This window comes from Suricata suricatta, chromosome 17, assembly GCF_006229205.1.
Source record: "Suricata suricatta isolate VVHF042 chromosome 17, meerkat_22Aug2017_6uvM2_HiC, whole genome shotgun sequence".
NCBI lineage: Eukaryota > Metazoa > Chordata > Mammalia > Carnivora > Herpestidae > Suricata > Suricata suricatta.
This window is the reverse complement of record NC_043716.1, coordinates 42,118,257-42,131,589: the sequence shown is the minus strand read 5'-3', so window position 1 is coordinate 42,131,589 and position 13,333 is coordinate 42,118,257. Positions and strand designations below refer to the sequence as shown.

The following is a 13,333-nucleotide window of genomic DNA, read 5'->3' as shown; positions in this document are numbered from 1 at the left end:
GTGCCTGGGTGGCTCAGTCAGTTGAGCATCCAACTCCTGATATAGTCTCAGATTCTGATCTCACAGTTTTGTATCGAGCCCCATGTCAGGCTCTGCACTGAGCGTGAGCCTGCTTGGGATTCTCTCCCTCCCCCCCACCCCCCCTCACTCTCCCTACTTAAATAAACATTTAAAAAAATTCTAGTGTCTTGCACAGATAACACAGTTAAAACAATTATTTCGCTAATTGTTAGCACAGAATAAGCAACAAGAAAGAATTGAAAGACTCCTCTGTTTTGGAACCCATATCTTTTTATTCATCATTCATAAGGACTACATTAAAAAACAATAAATAATCATCATTCTGCATCCTTAGTTATAAACTCTTCTTTGAAGTCTGCATAACTAATATTAAATCAATGTCTCGCTTCTCATCTATAAATTATCAGAGTAAAATACATTTACATTTTGAATATTGGGAAATCCACCTCTACCTCTGGTAACTGAGATTCTGTGGCATGTTGTATCTGTAACGGGGGGTAGGGTGGGGGGAAGAGATGTGAAGATCTTATTCTTGCAATAATGTTGTATATGTTTTTCTCTATCACTGGAGTACAGGAACATCTTCATAGCTACCTCCTACTTGCTAACTATGTACCTCTCTTACCTTTACCAGTAGTTTTTTAGCTTTCGCCCATATTTGGTGGTATTTTAAACACAAACTTTTTGGACTTTTGGAGTAGGGTTTTCCATTTTTCATTAACTATGTTACAATATTGTGACAACTTACTATTGAAAGTCACTTCCAATTCTAAACTGTCATATGACAAGTGTATTTGTAGAATGAAACCTGTTCATAATTTGAGAATTTCAGTATTCCCTTAATGCTGCCTAACTTTAATTAATTAGCCATAATTAGCCAATCTCCAAAAAATCTCACTAGGAGGCTCACTTTATTACTGATATTTAGAAAAATGCCTGTATAGCAGGCTTGTTAGTTTTGACCTTAGGGAAATTTAAAAGGGCTATTCCTTAATATCAAAGAAAAATAGTACTTATTCATCAAAGTTCTTATGAACTGAAATGTTTTAAGTAATTTTCTTTTCTTTTTATATTCTCAGACTTTCAAACAGATTTAAAAGTGTTAGGGTTAATTTCTCCTCCCCACTGTCTTTGACATCAGACAAGGAAGGAAAAAAAGAAATCTTCTGGTTAAGATGTGTCTAAATTCGGAGACAACAAATAGATTTCATCTTTTCTGCCAATTTAGAGTGCTTGGTGTCCTGAAACACTGTCCTGAGAAGGCTTACAAGCTAAGTTCAGGATCATTGGAAGAGACTGCCAGGATTCTTTGTCCACCAACAGTGACAAAGGAGGAAGTGCTGTAAATTCGCCAAGAAGTGGTTCTTTCTGTTGCTTTAGCTTTCAGCATTAAGGTTTTGTTTTGGCTAGCTACTGTCAGTTGTTAAAATAAATTTGTAAATAGACTGGCATTAAATGGATGTTGTGTTAGTTTTATTAATCATTTGTGTCTTTGAACTGCTCTTTTACAATATTTGACCCCCCCTTATACTTTGTTTTCTTGAAGACTTAAGATTTGAAAAGAAGCCACAAGAAGAGCTATGTGGTTCCTTACACATAAGAATGATGGAAAAAATGAGGTTTGAGGGGAGTTTATTTAAGAAAAGTAATGTGTGACTTATGTTAGGAGTAGTAGCTGAGGAGGTTATTAGAGTAGTAGCCCAGTGGTGATATGGTAGGTGGGTATTTGGTGCTGAGGTAGCTTCGGGAATGAATGACTTGTAAAAACAAGAGATTTTGCTGGATAGGAAGGGGGAAACCTTGTAGAGGAATGAGATTTGGAAAATGGCTCTGCAGGTTAACTAGCCTTGCCTCTTTTAGAAAAGGGGGGACATTTTATAGTTCAGGAATGATCCTCAAGTAGTTATACTTTACCTCTTGAGATTCTTTCCTGAACTTGACCTAGAACTAGATCGGCAGCCAACATTAATCCACATAATTAATGATGCTTTTTAAAAAAGTATCTTTACATATTTTACTGATTCCTTCAAGATTAGGTAACTATAAAATACCTTCTTTCTAAAAGAGAAATAATCGGGTAATACTTTATGACAGTGGTTGGCGCCAGTGGCTTATTTTTGGACCATATAAAGTAAAAGTTAGTAAAATACCATTTCTATCTTTGGTCTTAATTATAATGGTGTAATTAAGAATTAACTCATTTCTGGAACACCTGGGTGGCTCAGTTGGTTAAGCATCTGACTTTGGGCTTTTTTTTTTTTTAATTTTTTTTTTTTTTAATTTAAACTACTGACTATGTATATCCTGACTGGAGGTGGGACTATGGTCAGTGTGACTGCTGCTTTGTTGAAAAAGAATTTTGAGACAGAGAGAAACAGTCATGTTGGGGGGTGGGGGAGGCCAGAGAGAGAGAGGGAGACACAGAATCCGAAGCAGGCTACAGGCTCTGAGCTGTCAGCACAGAGCCCAACACAAGGCTCGAACCATGAGATCATGACCTGAGCCAAAGTCAGAATCTTAACTGACTGAGCCACCCAGGCGCCCCTTAAGTTTTTTATTTCTTAAAATAATTGCTGCATCCAACATGGGGCTTGAATTTATGACACCAAGATCGAGACTTGTGTGCTTTTCTGACCAAATCAGCCAGGTGCCCCAGACTTTTTGTTTTTATTTTATTTAAAAAAATGTTTATTTATTTTGGGGGGTGGGGGGTGAGAGAGTGAGGGAAAGAGAGAGGATCCAAGCATGCTCCATGCCCAGCACAGAGGCCATTGTGGGGCTCGATCTCACCACCATGAGATTATGACCTGAGCTGAAATCAAGAGTTGGACACTGAACCAACTAAACCACCCAGGTGCAGGTACCCCTGGACTTGTTAATTTTCTTAATGTTTGTTGGGGGGGGTGCAGAGAAAGAAAGGAAGAGAGGGGGAGACACAGTATCCAAAATAGGCTCCAGACTCTAGGCTGTCAGCACAGAGCGCAGTGTGCGGCTCGAACCCATGAACTGTGAGATCATGACCTGTGCCAAAGTCGGATACTTAACCAACTGAGCCACCAAGGCGCCCTGTTTTTAAAGAAGAATCAAATATTACGCACTAGGTCGAGCTAAAATCTGACTTCTCCATTCCTTTCTCAGGACCCTAGTCCTGAATTACTGAGTATTTGTTCTATGCAGGTTTTTATACTTACTATTTATGTATTGGTAACAATTCTTATTTTATGTTATTCTTTTTAGTTTTCTTATAGTTTTTCCATTCCATGTTGTTGAGATTTAGTCATATTGATAGATAAAACACTAATAAAAAATAAACAGTATTCCATTAAATTTTTTATAGTCTAGAGACCTTTTGTGTATAATGTTAGCATTTGTTGGTGTTCTGAATAGTGCTTTTTTTTAAAAAGAAATTGAATATTTTATACATGTTGGCACATAGCAACACTTCGAGTTTTTGTATGATGATCTTAGCAGTTTTGTTGAATTCTTAGCTTTAATAATTTGTGAGGTCTTTTGGATTTGCTGTATGATCTTTATTGTTTATATATGTCTTATGTTAAGGTAGAAAATACTTCTCTGTCTCCTGAGAATATTTCTATCTCTTCTCTGAAATTTCCACAGGATCAGGATAGTAGAAGGCAGTTTCAGCTAGTTAATTTGGGAAGTATCTGTATGTGAAGTGCTGTCCATGTGTGTCTTCTGAGGTGAGCGCGCACACACACACACACACACACACACACACACACACACAGTCTTGGGTTATTCTTGGTACTAGAGTTGGTTGGTACAAGGGCCTTTAGATCTTAAAATCCTCCCATTCCCGTTTGGTGTAAATCTTGCTGCTTTGGGATTTCACTCAGTTTCTTTGCTTTTAGGAGGCGCAGGTCGGAATGGAGATGGGCTGCAGACCGAGCCGCGATCGTCAGCCGCTGGAACTGGCTTCAGGCTCATGTTTCTGACTTGGAATATCGAATTCGGCAGCAAACAGATATTTATAAGCAGATACGTGCTAATAAGGTAAGAGATAAACGCCTGGTCTTTTTCAGCCCATTTAAAAACTACCATTATCCCTTTTTTTCCATCCCTCAGTAACTCTTAGCTGTGTCAAATAGAATGGTTTAATGTGATCTGCTGTAGTGGTTTAATTTGTTTAAGGGCCTGATGTTGTTTGGTGCAGACAACACTATTACAGTTAATGTTAAATTGAACATGTGTTTAGAACAAAACAGTTCCTGTATTTGGGCTAATAGGAAACATAAGAAAAAGATACTATGTAATGTAAGCCATTGATGAAACTCATATTTGTTATATTTTTGGAACGGTGATGATGACTGAGGATTTCATCTTGATGTTTTACTTTGATGCATTTCTGTTTTACCACTAAGCTTTCCTTGCTTTCTTGAGGAAAAATAGGGTTTTTCATGAAAGATTGTTCTAGTGAAATCAGACACTGGCATTTGGGATTTTGGTTTTTCTGTGTCCTTCTGTCTGCAAAGGACGACAGAACTTTTCTCTTTGATAGTGACACTGTGGTAGTTTTTCTTCTTAGAAATCAATTTAGAAAAAAGTCCCTTACTCAGTTTGGGTTTGACTGAGGGATAAATGTACATGGAAAAGCCATCCATTTAGCAAATGGGTGAGTGCCTACCATGTACAAGGCACTGTTCTCATTACAGGGGGTCACAGTGATAAATAAAAATCCTCCTTTCGTGGATTTTACATTCTTGCAAGATTTTGGGTTTTCTGTGTCCTCCTATCTGCAGAGTCCTGATTCTTCTCATAGAACTTTTATCTTTCATAGTGACACTGTAGTAGTTTTGTGGTACTTCATCAAACTCCAGTGACGACGCTGGGTCTAGATGAAAAGTCGACTACTCCTAAAATAAGTATCACAACACTTTTTTTGTCCTGCCCTGGTGCTGGTCAAAGCTTCCAGAGAATTGCTGTACTGTAGACTGTATGTACTAGGCCAAAAGTTAAAGGATGACCAGCCGACAAGATACAGTGATGAGAGTTTGAACTTCAAGTCCGCAACCTCCCATATACGTCATCTAAGCTTGTATCCAAAAATTCCACTGAATTGCTCTTCTTGTTGTATTTTGGGGAAACATTTTTAAGGACTACATTCTATTACCTTTTTTGGTGACGATTTTAATTATGCCTTTATTAAAATTATAAAGCATGCCGTAATACACTTCTTTAGCTAAGTCACATCATGGATACTTTTATGTTCATCAGTTTGGGGAAACTTTCAAAAAAGTCTTAGTTATTTCTAACTGTCTGGGAAGTATTTATTCTGGAGTTTTGTGCATTTATTGACTATCCAAATGCCAGGCTTAGGCTTGATAATCCTTGGTTTTAGTGCTCTCTTTGCTGCCGTACAGCTATTTACGCTTGGGAAGAAAAGTCATTAAACATTTCTGAGCCTCAGTTTTCATGGTCTGTAAAATAAGGCATTCACAATTATATTTTCTTGCTCTGCAGTCTGAATACACGTTACAAAATTGTGACAAGAAGAGTAAAAGTTTATGTCATGAAAATTGACAGTTTTACTAAATATCTGTATTTATACAATGTCTGTTTAAAACAAATGGTTTAGTTTCTTGGGGCTGCTATAGCAAAGCACAAATTGAGCAGTAAACTTAAAACAACACAGATGTATTTGTTCAGAGTTCTGCAGGCTAGAATCTGAGATCAAGGTGTCAGGAAGACCATGTTCCCTCTGAAGATTCTAGGGAAGGAGCCTTTGCCTCTTCCTAAGCTTCTGGTGGTTGCTGGCATCTCTTGGTGTTCCTCCATTCATAGTTGCGTCATTGCACTTTCTGCCTCTGTCCTCGCGTGGCTGTCTTCTCTCTGTGTCTGTGCCTACACTTCTCTTTTAAAAGAACACCAGTCATACTGGGATTTAGGGCCCACACGAAAGGGTTCATTTTAACCCAATTATATCCACAAAGACCCTATTTGCAAATAAGGGTTGTATAAATTTTGGAGGGATACTATTCAAGCCTATATGACATATAAGCAGTGAAATTTACCTCAAAGATAAAGTAACATGCATTTGGGGTTCATATCATTATAATAATAGAAGTCTTTGGGCATTTACTATGTGTCAGTGTGCTAAGTGTGAAATTTACTTAGAAATTTAAAGATAAATCAGTGGAGGGTCAGAGAGGTAAGCAGTTTGTTCATGGTTAAGTGAACCTGTAATCATAGAGCTGAGATGTGAGCATCTGTTGCTCAAGTTAACCGTTGCTTCAAGTGCATGACTATTCTTTGAGTTATTAAAGTGGGAGGTTTTTAACTGCCTGTGTTTTAACTGGACTGATGTTTCCATTTCCCATCCTGCTCCAAGATTTGCCAGGCTTGCCTGGGTAGTAGAGACCTTTTCATGAGGTGAATCTAGGTTTGGTGGTCAACTGTAGGTTGTCTTAGGTTGGGAAATTAGAGAGTGAGGCTTTTTCTTTTTAAAGATTTACTTTCTAGCATGTTAACATTAATTTTCCTGAAGTAACATATTCCAAAAAAGAAAGTAGTTGAAAACTACCACTAGTTGGGTACAAATTTCTGTTCTGTTAGAAGTTAAATGGCAACTTCCAGATTTAGAGAGTCTTGAGAGTTTCCTTTGAGAGTCATGATTCCTTTTGCTTTTTGGAGAAAGGCTAGTGTTGAGGAGCTCCTCTGTATTCTGCTGCTTACTTCCCCACCCCCGATCCCTTAGTTTGAGATGTGTCAGGAAAGAGACAAAATCTGAAGCAGGCTCCAGGCTCAGCTCAGAGCCTGATGCAGGACTATCCCGTGACCCTGGGATCATGACGTGAGGAGCAGAGCTTAGAGCTTCCGAGTTTGAAAGAGGCAGAGCTAAATTTGAACCTGGGGCTATTTTTCTGACTCCAAGCATTTTCTAATACTCTGTTGTTCTGTCTTTCTCATCATTTGTCTCTAGCATATTTATTGAAATTTCATACTTGCTCCATAAAACTGAGGGGGGAAAGCACAAGGACCGGATGTGTTCTGTTGCTGAAGGAGACTTTCTTTCTCTTAACACAGTCTTCAACATCCGTGTCTAATACAAATATATCATTTTTCTTTTATCTCTTCCTTGACTGATTTGTGAAATTACACAGCAGTTGCTAACTAAAAATGGACATAGTTTTGGGAATGAGGGGTGGAAGAGCATTGAAGCTCCTGGATGGAAAAGGAGCTGAATGGAATAGAGGAAGCCTAGAAATAGAACTTTGTCTTTAGAAGTGACGTTAAGCAGTTTATCTTCCCATCTCGTCGCGATTATGAGGCACTGTGGACGGCTCTGTCTTTTCTGAGCATCCCAGGATGGTTCTTGTGGAACTGATTGTCAGTGAGGTCACTGATTTATCTTAAGATGGGTAAGGAAGATTGACCTCCTGAGAATGAAAAAGGGAGCGAGTATGTGAAATTACATTTTAATTATGCATTAATTAAGAGGTGATGTTTTTAAGTCTTGTACTTTGTTTGACTCCATATATTGTACACAAAAATTGGTGAAAGAGAAAGAGTTAATCCAAGTCTACAACTTAAGTTTTTTCTATTCTTTCCTTTTTGTTTGCTTTCTTTTGCCCTGTGTTTGTAATCAGGCTTAGCATAATTCCTTCTACCATTTCTTTCTTTGTAATTTCTGGTACTTTTTTTTTTTTTTTTTTGACAGGACAGCTTTGTGTTTCCACAAAGGAATAATTTATAAGAATATATTAAGACTGCATGCAACTGTGGCCCGTCCCAATTCCTTTCATCCTTATGTAGATGTAGGAGTTTTCCAGCCCTAGGCAGTTTGACATGATCCTAGTTTTTAACTTGGGAAGCAGTGATAAAGGATGGGGAGACTCTCCTGGTCTTTTTACCTTTGCCCCTGCCAGTTTGCGTTGTCTATTGTAATGGCACTGAGGTGTGCCCACTCCCACTGAAACCTTAAACTGCCACTTTATCTTTAGCATTTAACATCTTCTAATGTACTACAAAAAACTAACTTACTCATTTTGTTCATTGTCTGTCTTTCCCAGTACTAGAATGTAAGCACGTTGAGGGATGGGTTCGGGTGGTATGGGGGAGGAAGGATAGGTCCCCTCTCCTCTCCTGTGTATCCCCGACACCTAAAAAACGTAGATAAATGTATAAGACGGCTTGATTTGCATGAATGAAAGAACAAGAGTAGTTTAACCCAGCCATTAGCCCTAGTTCTGCCATGGAGAGGCCTGTTGACATGACCTTCAACCTGCATCCTCTCTGGGTCTGTAAAATGATGGGGAATAAATGGGCCCTACCAGGTCTAATAAAGTCTCAGGAGAGTGTCCTTGTTGTCTCTCAGAGAGGTGTTTATTTTATTTCAGGAAATTCGGGTTTAAGGAAAAAGTTTTTTCTTCGGAAAATATTGGCTGTTATTTCTGACTTAACACTTCTCACTTAAAAAAAATTGAGGGAGTAGCTTTATACCCAGTAATTGGATTATTTAGGTTTCTGACTATAATTAGTATAAACAATATTTTCCTATTCAAAGAAAAAGTCTTTTAATCTAAAACTCAAAAAAATTATTGTTACATATTTCCTTTCTTGGTGTATGATTCTGCTAGGGAATATGGGATTCAAATACATATGTATTTTGTCTAAATCTTTAAGAGCTTAACATTAGTTAATGAACAATAAATTGGGGCACCTGAGTGGCTCAGTTAGTTGAGTGTCTAACTCTTGATTTCAGCTCAGGTCATGATCTCACTAGTGAGATCAAGCTCCGCATAGGGTTCTGTGCTGACGTTGTGGAGCCTGCTTGGGATTCTCCCTCTTTCCTTCCTCCACTCACGCTCTCTCTCACTCTCTCAAAATAAACTGAAATAACAAAAACAAACTGAGGCAACAATAAATATTTTGGCCTAAGGTTCTGCTCTGGAAATGAGATTCAAATACACAGACTGTAAGATACAATCACAGTGCTTTAGGAACTCTGGTAATGTAGACAAAGCTAGTAAGGCTCAGTTAACCAGGGACATTTTCTTGTAAGGAAATGGGACTTGGATCTGGCAAGCTTTTAGAAAGGATGAATGACAAGGGCACCTGGTGGCTCAGTTGGTTAAGCGTCCAACTTCGGCTCCTGTCATGATCTCGCAGCTTGTGACTTTGAGCCCCTTGTTGAGCTCTGTGCTGACAGCTCAGAGCCTGGAGCCCTCTACCTGTTCACTCTGTTTCTCAAAAATAAACGTTAAAAAAAAATAGGATGAATGACATTTTGAATAGATAAATATTATAAAGGCCAGAATCAGTGTGAACAAAGGACATAAGAACAGGTAGTATTGTAATCTTGAACTGCATTATATTGTAATGTATTATTTATTGTAATAACCCCCACCTCTCAGTGATAACAGCTTCTTATACGTTCAGACATTTTCTGTGAGAGAGAGATTTGCATAACTGTAACCAGGGCTCTCAAGCAGGGAAGAGTATTGAACGCAGTGTTTTGAGAAGGCAGTATTGTGCGAGACCACTTCATTTTGCTAATCGTTTATGAAATCTGTTTTATGCTTGTGATTGAGACAAAGTACTTTGCAGCAGAAGTTCTTTTAGCTAGGAAAAAACCTCATTTTGAAGTCTAGGGCAAATGTTTCTTGCTTATTATTGGTTAATGATCTTTCCCCCCCTTTCTGAGGAGCTTCCACTTCCGTTTTGTACATGGGCAGGTCACACATAGTCTTATACCAGGATAGGTAGGTGTTGTTTCTCTTGCTTTTGGGCGGGGCTGGGGGTGGGAGAAGAGGTGTTGTAACACTTTTTATATATATTATTTAAATTGGGGGGGTGCGTTTGGACCGAGGTAGAATTCATTGTCCTTTCTTAATGTCAGCCCTCTCCCTACCCCATTTTATCTCTTTGCATCCTATTTCATAGAGATTTTTTAGTTAGAAAGGACTCCCTGCACGGATCATGTGTTTCATTGGCCCACAAGAGCTTGTGTCATAATGGCTAAGGAGCTCAAATTAATATTCAAAATCTCTAGACCCTAAAATCTATATTTTAGAATGTTCCCTGGGGTACCCTGATGCTGAGTTAGGACAACTCTAGTGTGTTTCAACTTAGAGCTCGCCTTAGGACTTACTACTGGAGCTTTTTAAAACTGTAGAAAGACCCAGCCCTAACCCCAGGGACTCTTGAATAGATTTGATGTTGAAGCTGAGCAAGTATAGCTTGATGAGTTTTCCCCAGTGATTCTAATACAAAATTACCTTTTAAGAGACTCTTACCAGTCAGCCCTCCGTATTTTCTGGATTAGAGAAGGAGAACCAAAGACATAGATCCCGGATTCTTTTCGTGCCAGTCTTTGTATAACACAGTACCAACGCTTGATTTGGGCACCTCTGTTTGAGTTCATGGGGAGATCCGTGTGTGTGGCCTTGTTTGTTTTTCTTAGTAAGCTCACTTCTCCTGCCTTTACCAAGCGGGGCCCTTACTGACTGAGGATAGGATTTGTGGAGTCGTTTTAAATTTCTTTTTACATTTTTTATTTCCTTGGATGAAGATCTGATTTTGAAATAATAAAGCAGGAGTGATTTTTATGCATATGAAAAACAGGTGCCTTTGGAACAGTTTTTTGTCTTTAAGTTCTTGGTTTGTAATATGTTGTAGGCACTGGACTGTTCCACCTTTGTTTCATGCAGTAGTTTTGGCCGCTCAAATGGTTGGCTTACTTATTTATATTTGTAGCACTTAAGGTACTGCCTAAGCTACATCTCTGATCAGGTTAACTAGAAAAAACTGCATTGCTGCTGTTCTTACAGTACAGTCTAGATAGCAATACAGTGTAAAGTACCATACTCTGATAAATGTTCCAGATCTGAAAGATGTGAATAAAAGATGCTAAAGGTAACATGCTGTGTAGGTCACAGCATTCAGTGGAGACAAGGGGAAGCTTGGTTAGGCCTTACTCATTGCTACTTACTGCTAGGCTTTATGTTGAAGTAACTTTTGGGAAAGTGAAGCTGCTGGTAGTGCATTTTGTTTCAGAACCATAGGAGAAGGGAAGAGGCCTCTGATAAAGCAGTCTCCGGCCCCAACTCTTGTTATAGTAACTCCTTCATTAAATCTGTGACTTATAATACCACTCACTTAATGCTGCTTTTCTCTCTGTCCTGCAGGGGTTGATAGTTCTTGGGGAGGCACCTCCCCCAGAACATACATCAACAGACTTCTTTCTTCCACTTAGTTCTGAGGTGAAGACGGATCATGGGAGTGATAAATTGGTAAGTGTAAAAGACAGAAAGGGGAGATGAGTGAGAATTCAGGGGGTAGCGTCAGTATACAGTTCATTCTCTGTAACAGGTACCCTGGCAATGGCTGAAGGAAGAGGACTGTGTCCCCTTTTATCACTTTTGGCATTTCAAGGTCTGAATTCCCTGAATAGAGCAACTCAGGCACCCCAGCCCACCCCCGCAGTCCATGTAGTTGACCTTGAATTTAAAGGCAGTTCCTAACCCAAGACATTATAGCTAGAGCAAGTGTGTGGCATCATGGAGCATTACTGAGAATCGGGAGACCACGTGGCTCTCATACCTTTGACTGGTAAAGACAGCCTTTCTGGGGCACTATAAAATGAAAAGGTTCGACTAGAGGTTTAACTCACAAGGATATTGAAAGTGCTCTCTCCGAGTTACCCCCTTTAATTCTATAATGAGGATAAAGCTGTCATTCTCTGTAATCTTCTGTATCCTTAGAGCCTAAGGGCTCAGGTCTCCCTCCATTATTTCTTTTTTTTTTTTTTTTTCTATTTCTCTCAACACCCAAATTAATTTCTTTAACTTCTGAATCCCAAGAGCACTTTTTTGTTTCTTTTCACACCCCCCTCCCCTCCTGACCCAAAAGCTCATTGGCTTTTATGAATATTAGTATTTCTTGATTTAAGTCATTTGTTAGAAATTCCAGAGTCCTACAACGTTGGTTTGTTTGGCAGGCCGGAGTGCTGGCTCTCTAAATCATGCCTTAAACCGGCTAGTTGCTTTGCATCTGCAAATCAACAAAGCTTGTTATCCTTTTTTATTATCATTGTTAGCAGGATTTCATGTGATATGATGGAAACTAACTTTCCTAATGACAGAACTTAAGCCAGGGATAATTGTGAGGACATTGAGAGATTATTCTTACCTGGAACATGGTTTTAAATGAAGAGTAGAAGGCCAGATTTTGCCAGTACTCTAGTCAACAATGTGAATTCATTATATGCTATCTATAGAATTTTTTTTAATGTTTATTTTTGGGGGAGAGAGAAAGACCAAGCACAAGCAGGAGAGGAGCATAGAGGGAGGGAGACACAGAATCCAAAGCAGGCTCCAGGCTCTGAATTGTCAACACTGAGCCCAGTGCAGGGCTTGAACTCATGAAGTGTGAGTTCATGACCTGAACTGAGGTTGGACACTTAACTGACTGAGCCACCCGGGTGCCCCTTGAATTATTTTCTTTTAAAAGTGATTTATGAAAATGTTTCAGTGATCACTCTAGCCAAGATAAAAATTGTTACAAGTCTGAAAAAAAAATGGGTAAGTTGGAAGGCCAGCTGGTGCTCAGGGGTATGAGATCCAGGAAACCTGAGATTTGAGGTGTATGTGATTTGGGAGTGAGTTTTGTAAAGATATTTACATATATTTGTTTATTTAGAGGCTCCAAAAATATTTGGACAGTCTCTTGTCAGGTTTTTCTCATCTCATTGCTTATGAAGGATAGGACATGACAGACTCTTCACTGTGTTTCTGATTCTCGTTGTAGTATTTACACATGTTCACTTATGGGTGTGTGTGCACCCCTTAGGGACTTGACCGTTTTTGCACTCACCATTCACTTGCATGTATATGCTCAGTATTAGATTGTGTGATTCTTCAAGGGCAAGATGATCTTCATCGTTCCTCATTGTGTTGGCCCCAGTGGTTTCTACCTTGTACAATAAATAGAATGCTTCTTGGATTCAGTAAAATAAAAATTATGAAAACAGCTGAGTGAAGGGTGCCCAGGTGGCTCAGTCGGTTAAGCATCTGGCATCAGCTCAGGTCATGATCTCACAGTTTGTGGGTTCGAGTCCTGTGCTGGGCTCTTTGCTGGCTGACAGGTAGCTCTGAGCCTGGAGCCTGCTTCAGATTCTGTGTCTCCCTCTCTCTCTGACCCTCCCCTGCTCACACCATCTCTCTCTCTCTAAAATAAAACATTAAAAACAACAACCGAGTATACATTGCCATTATATGTCTTCAAGGAGAGATTAACCCATTCCCTCTGTTGTGAATTACACATGCTTTCTGAAAAATCTTTATAAAATGTC

The 13,333-nt window shown here is 39.1% G+C and overlaps 1 protein-coding gene across 3 annotated transcripts in view; it reads left to right on the top strand.

Moving 5' to 3' along the window:
* Positions 1–13,333, top strand: part of KANSL1 (KAT8 regulatory NSL complex subunit 1) — a 167,375-nt gene that overhangs the window by 115,514 nt on the left and 38,528 nt on the right. For 2 of the 3 annotated variants that reach the window (XM_029927234.1, XM_029927233.1), the window contains 2 exons: positions 3,894–4,035; positions 11,169–11,273. In XM_029927234.1, coding sequence (XP_029783094.1) covers positions 3,894–4,035; positions 11,169–11,273 — 247 coding nt within the window. The remainder of the gene's footprint in view (positions 1–3,893; positions 4,036–11,168; positions 11,274–13,333) is intronic. The other variant, XM_029927235.1, reaches the window with a different exon arrangement.